Source organism: Limulus polyphemus, unplaced genomic scaffold (assembly GCF_000517525.1).
Source record: "Limulus polyphemus unplaced genomic scaffold, Limulus_polyphemus-2.1.2 Scaffold10472, whole genome shotgun sequence".
In the NCBI taxonomy this organism is placed as follows: domain Eukaryota; kingdom Metazoa; phylum Arthropoda; class Merostomata; order Xiphosura; family Limulidae; genus Limulus; species Limulus polyphemus.
In genome coordinates, this window is record NW_013676082.1 from 1 (window position 1) to 10,449 (window position 10,449).

Here is a 10,449-nt window from a genome sequence, read left to right on the forward strand (position 1 = left end):
GAGTTGTACTCACATGGAACCCTAGTTAAGGTATATAGACATCCACCTATGTTGTACTCACATGGAACCCTAGTTAAGGTATATAGATACCCACCTCAGTTGTAATCACACGGCACCCTTCTCTGGACTTCCACGTCAGCAAAATTATGGGCTTGACTTTTAATTGTGAATTAACGTGGACCAAACATATACACTAAATCCGAAATAAAATATGGCGACGAGCGAAGTACGCTAGGAGTTTGTCTAGTAAATACACAGCTACATCAAAACAAAATATCATAAAAATCTATAAACAGTAAATACACAGCTACATCAAAACAAAATATCATAAAAATCTATAAACAGTAAATACACCCATCATAGAACATGTCTGCCCAGCGTGGATTAACTTCTACAAATATAAATACAATACAAAACTTAGACTTTACAAGCTCAGTATTCATGCACAATTATGTAAAGATCCTGCCAATCTACGACAGACATGTAAATAGGTCCATCAAACATCCAGCCAATCTACGACAGACATGTAAATAGGTCCATCAAACATCCAGCCAATCAACGACAGACGTCTAAATAGGCCTATCAAACATCTAGTCAATCTACGACAGACTTTTAGATAGGTCCATCAAACATCCAGCCAATCTACGACAGACATGTAGATAGGTTCATCAAACATCCAGCCAATCAACGACAGACGTCTAAATAGGCCTATCAAACATCTAGTCAATCTACAACAGACTTTTAGATAGGTCATCAAACTTCCAGCCAATCTACGAGAGGCTTCTAGATAGTTCAACACTTATAAAAGTAAAATCTAGCTTTTATCTTTTCTTTTCTAGTGCACACTTGTTTCTGTTTATCTACACTTATGCAAATAAAATTTAACTTGTAACCTCGTTCCTAGTGTACTCTTGTTTCTGTTTATCTACACTTATGAAAGTAAAATGTAACTTGTAACCTCGTTGACATGAGTACACTAGGAACGAGGATACAAGTTACATTTTACTTTCATAAGTGTAGGTAAACAGAAACAAGAGTACACTAGAAAAGAGGTTACAAGTTACATTTTACTTTCATAAGTGTAGGTAAACAGAAACAAGAGCACTAGAAACGAGGTTACAAGTTACATTTTACTTTCATAAGTGTAGGTAAACAGAAACAAGAGTACACTAGAAACGAGGTTACAAGTTAAATTTTACTTTCATAAGTGTAGATAAACTCTGTTTACCTACATTTATGAAAGTAGAAATCATTGAGACGAACTGTTATTCTAGATCTATTATTACATAAATATTATTTTTCAATTTGTTGATTTTATTCACTACATAAGTTTTTATTTATTCCACGGTCTTTTACCTCACCATGAGCTTTATTTCAAAGAAAATCACCAGTTTTAGGTTTGATAAATAATTATTTTTCACATAATTATACTATATTACTATAGTAATTACTTCTTTGATGTATTAGTGAGCTGGAATTAAACGGCTAATTTATTGTTGTGCTGGTGTGGTTTTTATCGAAAACATGAATGTAAACAGAAACAGGATCAGAAAATATTGAAAAAGCCAAAAACAAAACGATTCCCGTCCTATCCAACGTGCTCGTCCTTTCAGACGTGGGGACTTTATAATGGATCGGTCAATCCTATTATTCGTTGGTAAAAGAGTAGCCCAAGGGTTGGCGGTGGGTGGTGATGACTAGGTACTCCTTCCTTCTAGTCTTATACTGCTAAATTATGGAAGGCTAGTGCAGATAGCGCTCGAGTAGCTTTGCGCAAAATGCAAAAGAAACAAACAGAAAACAAAACAACAAAACGGCCAGCTATAATAAAACACAACGTTCTTAAATGACACCTTATAGTTCTGTGTTTGTTTCAATTATGTGAAAGAAAACAAACGAAATTGTGTTTTAAAATTTTAATCTGAAATATTTTGTGTATTTTTTTTTGTAACTTGCAAAAGCAGATATTATTAAAAAACCTCACGAAAAACAGAATTAAATATTGAATAATTTTTGTGAGCGAAAAAGAAAGCTCTAAAGATATGTAATATTCTAGCTTGGAAGAAGTAATTGAAAAATGTAATTAAATTTTTATGATGCAAACTATATATTTTATCAATCGTTATACCAATAATTCCTGTAGAAAATATGTTTGCTTTTAATCGAAAAGCTACACAGTGGGCTTTATACGCTCTGCCCACCGTGGGCATCGCCCCACTTTTCCTAGCGTTATAAGCTCTCATACTTATTGTTGAACCACCTACAATCGTTTTAAAATCTATCCAGCTAATGTCACTTTACTTCTTTGTGTACTTTTTTATTGCAGCATTTGTTTTGTTTTGGACACTTCTTATAGCAATCCTACAAATAACCAACGATCCCTGCTTTCCATTGAAACTGATTTTTTTTGTCTCCTATTTATGTATAATATTCTCCTCATAAGAAATCAGTGGGGAATCTTTTGTTCGATCACACTGTATAATCAGGCCTGATTTTAGTTATAATATCAGGACTGATAGATCTGTTTCATTCAGCACAACAGAAATGTTCTATAAGTGATCCCAAAACATATTAAGAGATCTAAGTTGGATCCAACAGAGTAATTTCATTCCAAGTTTCAAAACATGGGGAAAAATACATATTATCATCATCATTTACATATTATTGAAACGAATGTAAATTAGGTAACGGACGAACTCCAGTCGTGTGATAGATAGCCAATTGTACCGCAGTAAAAAGCAAGTCGACAAACTTGATCGGTGGTTGGATATGGCCACCGTTGTTCCTGTATTGTTTAATAATTTCGTTGTAGGTACATTTCTCGTCAGAGAGGGAAACAATATCCAACCACCGTTGTTCCTGTATTGTTTAATAATTCCGTTGTAGGTACATTTCTCGTCAGAGAGGGAAACAATATCCAACCACCGTTGTTCCTGTATTGTTTAATAATTTCGTCGTACGTACATTTCTCGTCAGAGAGGGAAATTGGATATTGTTTCCCTCTCTGACGAGAAATGTACGTACAACGAAATTATTAAACAATACAGGGACAAAAGACAATATTTCAAAGATTGGATTCTTCTATTATTTACATGGAGATGAAAAAAAGATGACCTCAGAAATAGAGCAAGTACATTCGGACACATGCCTGTTGAACTTTTATGCCCATGGTCAGCTTGAGTTTGTGTGGTTGAAAGCTGTAGTCTTAAAACATCAGCCAGTCAATAGGATACTGTACAATAAATACCAAATTGATAAGCCTAACTTCAGTTGTTTTAAGGCAGCTAGACTGTGATGAATGGTATTCTGTTTTAGTTTGTGTCGGACATAATGATCGTCTCTAGCAAGTAAAATTAGCCGTCCATGTATTGCAAGACAGTTCAAACCCAAGCTCGAATATGTATCAAAGAAGCAAAATAGTAGAAACCGTCCATGTAAGACAGTTCAAACCCAAGCTCGAATATGTACCAAGGAAGTAAAATAGTAGAAACCGTCCATGTAAGACAGTTCAAACCCAAGCTCGAATATGTACCAAGGAAGTAAAATAGTAGAAAGTAAGATCGTAAAACAATAAACATAACTTCAGAGAAATCCAAACTCTGCTTTGACCTTGTATAAATCTGATATTAGTATTGTTGTATCTTCAATATACTCAAAGTGTAAAATCACGTGATCCAACAACTCAAGCAAATATTTATTATGTTCAAACACTTCAATGTTTACGAATAGTTAGTTAGGTATATACGTCCATCGCTTGTAATTTATAGTAACTAAGCCATTAAATCTTCCTTGAAACAAATGGTAGACTTACTTGTGAAGTCATCCAGTTCCTCGGCTTCTTGTTCCGCAGCAAGTTCTGCAGGGGTTTTTTTCCTCCGATTGAGACCCCCTTCTGCAATAGCTTGGTTCATCTCTGCTTCTTTTTCTTCCCTCTTTTTAATCCCGTACTAATTTAAGAAAATTAATGTGTAACTTTTAGTGTTATTTAATAAAATATATATTTATTTAAATATTTTCATCAAATTACAAGCATTTGTTATGTTTACTAATGTGTTCAACAGGGGAAGATTTCCTGTAATATTTCAATGTGTTCAATGTCGAACAAAGAATAAAGGAGGGGAAGATTTCCTGTAATATTTCAATGTGTTCATTGACAAAGAGTAAACGAGGGGAAGATATCTTGTAATATTTCATTCCCTTCGTTTATTCATTGTCCGACAGTGAACACAAGATTTCCTGTAATATTACACACGTCTAGATAAATAAAAGGCTGTATCTTGTCTGTGTTTTTGTAACTTTCTTAAATGTTCATTTGTCTTGTTTACACAATTATCCAGTCCGAGAGTTTAACAAAGTAGAAAGTATATGATAATTGTATGCTAGCTGAAACTTACTAGACATGTATGAAAGTTAATTACATCTTCACAATCCAGTATCTTTATAAATGTTTCAGTTTATGTTATTCCTAAACATGAGCTGTCAGCAGAATTTGTTCCTCAGAATCTTATAATTTATAAATGTTTCAGTTTATGTTATTCTTAAACATGAGCTGTCAGCAGAATTTGTTCCTCAGGATCTTATAATTTATAAATGTTTCAGTTTTTGTTATTCCTAAACATGAGCTGTCAGCAGAATTTGTTCCTCAGGATCTTATAATTTATAAATGTTTCAGTTTATGTTATTCCCAAACATGAGCTGTCAGCAGAATTTGTTCATCAGACAAATGTGAAGAACATAACCCAAATTGTAAGGTGGATGATATTTCTTTACATGTCTAAACAATTACACCATGAAGAAGATGGACATGGTGATGCCATAATATTGTCGAAGCATTGTACATTTATAATAAAGTTTATCATTACCCATTCAGGCCACCACCAGATTTGTATTCCCTAAAAAACGGGTTTGTCGTCATCAAATCAGACTATGTATAGATCTTGGTATGTTATATTTATAAAGAATAGTAGTTCTAGATCGAAAAAAGTTGTAACTTAAAATAGAAAATAATTTCCCTCAAACCTTGAGAATGTCGTGAATCTAAATTTAGTTTTCTATATCGTTATGTAAAGTGGAAGAATAGATACATTCACTTTTTACTGACTGTTAAGTTCAGTGACACACAAAATACATTCTTCATTAATTAAGTTACTCTTACATAAAACGTATTTTTGGATGTAAAGTATATTCCGTAATGATAAACATTAAGCGTGATGCATTTATGAAATATGAAAGAATCGTCTTTTCTTGGAGACCATATTTTTTATTGTAAGAAGCAACAAAATTTAAATAATTTGTCAAGAACTTTTACATATTTTGTTCTTAAAAGCTTCGAAAGTAGAATGTATGCAAATTATTTGTGATACATCTTGGATAAAGTCGTATTTTTCTAGCTTGAAGTTCTGTTAATTAATGTTTCAGTATATGTGATATTCGACAAGTCTGTCATTTTACTTACATACATTGATGACAGCATAGTAAGTTATGATGAAACATGTCAGTTTTAAGCAATAGGGGAAGGGTTAGTGTGAGGGGCAAAATATTTAATGTCTAGCAGGATGGGTATACTGAAATAAGTTATGGATTTGAATGCATGATATGTTTTGTAGAACAAACTTTCTATGATCATATTAGCTCGAATAATTTTAAGGAATATCACTTATGTTTCGTTTATGAAGATTTATTATTCTATTTCATTAATAAAAGTCTAGAGCAAGTGTATACCACAGGTATTATAACCTTGGGCTGTAGGTCAGTATTTTATAAACTAAGATGTTATCGTAATAGTGTATTCGTATATCTTGAAGTTTTGTTAATAAATGTGTCAGACTTGTTAAGTCTGTGATTTTTAGCACATTGTGCTATGATGAAATACGGGTTTTACATAAGAAATATAAATGGAGACTTGTATTAGATGTTCTAACATACTTGTTAGAAACTAATATTCATGGGATGTAATTTATCATAAAATACTAAGCTAGACATGTAATTATTTGGCATTTGATCTTTAGTCTGAACAGAGTAGAATTAGGTTGTTAGTGAATTATCAATGTAAGATGAGTATAAGATATATTTTCCAATGACCATCTGTGAAATTTTAGCTAATTCCTGTATGTCAGGCTCAGTTTAATCTTATTGAGTAGTGAGTGTAAAATGTTTTTTTGTTGTAAGGTATGATAAACTCAGCGAAATACAAGAATTGTGTACTAACTTTTTGGTTTATAAACTATATTAAAAATCTTTCCTACTAAACTGAAATGAACAAGTAGAAATGTGTACACAGTTTATAAAAGTTGTATGAAAGCTAGACCAGTATTTTATAAACTGAAATATTAACATAAATAGTATATTAGTGTACCTTGAAGTTTTGTTAATAAATGTTTCAGTATGTATGGTACTTGTTAAGTCTATTATTTTACTTACATATATTAATGATAGCATCTTGGGCTATGATGAAATATGAGTTTTATATTAAAAAATTACAGAACACCGATTTTTAATTGGCGTTTAATATATTTCATGATCTTTCTATAAAGTGTCAGTGAAAGATAATACATCACATGTTACCAAAACAAATGTTTCAAAAATCTATATGAATAAACTATCTGTTTTAATATAGTTGATAAACTAGTTTTTCTGAGCCTATAAACTGAAACCTTACATTTAGTTTGCATTGAATCATTTATTAATTTATTTATTTAGGGATATGGCTTTAGCACAATGTCTCGTGACAAATTCAGTGTTTGTTTTCACACATTGTTACACAAATGAAAAATATGAACTCTAAATAAAATAGTAATATGAACATAATTCAGAAAAAATGTGTATGAAAGCTAATTTATATTTTACAAGCTAGGATGTTTATAGTATATTAGTTTATCTTGAAGTTTTGTTAGAAAATATTTCAGTATGCTTGTCAAGACTGTGATTTTATACTGTTGTTGTAATGATAAACAGTAAATGTGCTGGATTTATAAAATCTGAAAAAATAATCACTTGATTTATAATTAAAGGTCCTTTCAAGACTATGATTTGCAACTCTTTTTTTTTCACTTATAAACTATGTTAATTTGTGAAAGATGCAATTGATGCTGAGGTGAACTAATAATTTTATATGCTATAGTGTATATAAAGTGAAGTTTGAAAGTTACAGAAATATAATTTCTGGTTTGTCTGTGAGTTATATTGAAACAAAAAAAATTACTTCTTTTAGCCTTAGGCAACACGTCAACTTGCCACCAGGTGCGATGCGTCAGCAATAGGTTGAATGAGTGACCTATATGTAGTAAACGTTGGTTTTTCAAAATGTTAAGAATATTTCTTATGGAGCCTATATGCATAAAGTTTCAGTTAGCAAGAAACAAGCTCTATACAAAGATTTATGGAAACATCTACAGAAAGGTAACAATGGAAATATTTAAACATAATTTACATAGATCCTTTAAACTTCAGCGGAACAAATCAACATATAAATCTAAATATGAAATTATTGTACATTATTTAGAGATTTAAATAAGTGTCCTTTTCAGGGCGAATAGATGTTATATAATATATTGATCATAGAAATGAATTAGCGACAAGTGTTTTACAAATAAAACGTCTGAAAATGCTAAAAGTATGTCATGCAAATTAAGTATAGAACCAAAACTAAAATCAGTACGTTAAATACATTCTACATCGATACTTAAAAGTACAGTTGGCTCTATTAACTGTTTCATTCAATATTTGTAAAAATGACACATTATGTATAATAAAATCCTTTTAGGACAGACAATTGTAAAAGTATTTAAAGTAAATTACTAGCTATAATATTTGCCTCGTTCAAATAATGGATAAGTCAAGATAGTATGTGTGATAAAAACTTACATATGTAATACACTATGTTATAATTGTTGTCTTGTTAAAATATTGATTTTGCCTGTAACTATTTAGGACATATAATTAAATCTATAATTACATGTTGATGACATAATCACAAGTTCAGACACCCTACGATAAGCTTATCATCCTATTGAACTATCCATTTAAAGAAACACCATCTGCCCTAGCAGTAATAATCTTAGTAGCATCATCCGCTTAGAAGAGTATGTAAATTTATTATCACATAAGGTGTACTATCGTGACCTACTCTGTAAATAAATACCCTGCCAGAAGTTTCGCTAAGAAAGAAAGTTGTTTATCACTCGATATTGAAAGGTATTTTTTAAATATTGTATTTGTTGTATTATTTTGGAATTAGGTTATTTTCTTTCTGGTTCCTTTTCCTGATTTCATTATTTGAGATAATATAGACACATGAAATATAGATGATATAGTGTTTATTAATATTAGTGTGAAATCCTGGCTAGGCACTTGTTTATTAACTATGTTTTGGTAAGTGTTGAATTTATATCTAAGTGTTGTTATTGTTGAATAAATCATGTTTTTTTATTGTTGAACCCTGATTGTAGCAGCGTGTTCATTTTAGACTGATACAACTTTAGTAACAGCATCTCAGATTTAATGGTTTACTTAAAAAGCCGAAACTGTAATTGCAATAAAAAAACGTTTCAGTACTGATAGTTGTAAAAAACAATGTTATTTACATTTGATAAAATATTAAATTTTAATACTTTGTTTGTTACTAGAAAGTTGATCTCACATTGATCTTCAATATCCTAATAAGAAGGCTTGAATAATATCACCATGATTCCCGTTAGATGTCGCTCTTCCGTCAGCGTGAGTTCGCGGATATTGTCATGTTGTGCAGTAAATATAAAATTAGTTTTTGTTTGAGGTAAAGCACAAAGCTACACAATGGGATATCTGTGCTCTACACTTTTTTTCAGAAAATATTATGTTTAAGATTAAACAGCAATGCCCGTTTTCTAATATAATGAACAAACACGGATAACACAAACTGGTCAAGCACGAGTCAATTTCTTTCATAAAATTAAACAAAGACTTCATTTAAGAAAAAGTAACAGAATCTATCAACTCAACATAAGAATGTAAAGCAAAAAAAGATTTAAAATTGGATTAATTATCTGTCCTTATATATAGCTGAATTTTATGACAGATGTTCTTTCTAATTGTTACTCTAATCCTAAGGTTTCTCGATGGGACAGAGACAACTCTTTGGATTTACAAAGCTAAAATCACGGATTTAATTCTCCTCGGTGGACACAGCAGATAACTATAACATACTATTCTTAAGTGTTTCTGCTCTGCATATGAAATAATAAACCATGGAAATACTGAGGAAATTATCAAGGTGCTTGGAGAGATTATCATCGCCATTTATCACTTTGGATACATCTGAAATATAATGTTGAAACAGATGTACTTTAACTAAAGGTGCTTGGAGAGATTATCATCGCCATTTATCACTTTGGATACATCTGAAATATAATGTTGAAACAGATGTACTTTAACTAAAGGTGCTTGGAGAGATTATCATCGCCATTTATCACTTTGGATACATCTGAAATATAATGTTGAAACAGATGTACTTTAACTAAAGGTGCTTGGAGAGATTATCATCGCCATTTATCACTTTGGATACATCTGAAATATAATGTTGAAACAGATGTACTTTAACTAGAGGAAAAATAACTTCAGCATAAAAAAAAGGTTTACCTTTGAAGCCAGAAGTAACAATAATTTTCCAAGATAAGATGTTAAAAAGGATTCTATGTTACTGATATATTATCAAATAAGCTAAAAATAAACGTGAATCTTATCTATCATTCAATTTACCAATTACCACTGACTTCGTGAAATTCCAACCCTCATCAGTAACCCTGGGTAAGAACACACCGAAAAGATATCACTAAACTAGTAATGAAGAACGACGTGTATTGTGAACATATAAAACGCTATTGTATTTTCTATATCATTAATTATTGTCTTGGCACATAGAGTGAAATATACTTAATTCTTAGCTTTGTGGATTATAGCTTTGTACATTTCAAGTTATCCGACAAAAAAACAAACAAGTTAATATCATACTCCTGTAATTAGCCAATAACCATGTATCTGTCATAAGTCTCTGTTCCTGTAATCAGCCAATAACCATGTTTTATTTGGATGTACCTGCCACAAGTCCTCCGTTCCTGTAATTAGAGAATAATCATGTATCTGTCATAAGTCCTCCGTTCCTGTAATTAGCCAATAACCATGTATCTGTCATAAGTTCTCTGTTCCTGTAATTAGTCAATAACCATGTATCTGTCATAAGTTCTCTGTTCCTGTAATCAGCCAATAACCATGTTTTATTTGGATGTACCTGTTATAAGTCCTCTGTTCCTATAATTAGCCAATAACCATGTATCTGTCATAAGTTCTCTGTTCCTGTAATTAGTCAATAACCATGTATCTGTCATAAGTTCTCTGTTCCTGTAATCAGCCAATAACCATGTTTTATTTGGATGTACCTGTTATAAGTCCTCTGTTCCTATAATTAGCCAATAA

The 10,449-nt window shown here is 31.3% G+C and overlaps 1 protein-coding gene across 1 annotated transcript in view; it reads right to left on the reverse strand.

The window, feature by feature from the left end:
• Positions 1–3,770: 3,770 nt before the first annotated feature.
• The window catches only part of LOC106476404 (complexin-like), a 12,867-nt gene continuing 6,188 nt past the window's right edge, over positions 3,771–10,449 (reverse strand). Inside the window, exon 3 of the mRNA XM_013937064.1 lies at positions 3,771–3,947. Coding sequence (XP_013792518.1) covers positions 3,771–3,947 — 177 coding nt within the window. The remainder of the gene's footprint in view (positions 3,948–10,449) is intronic.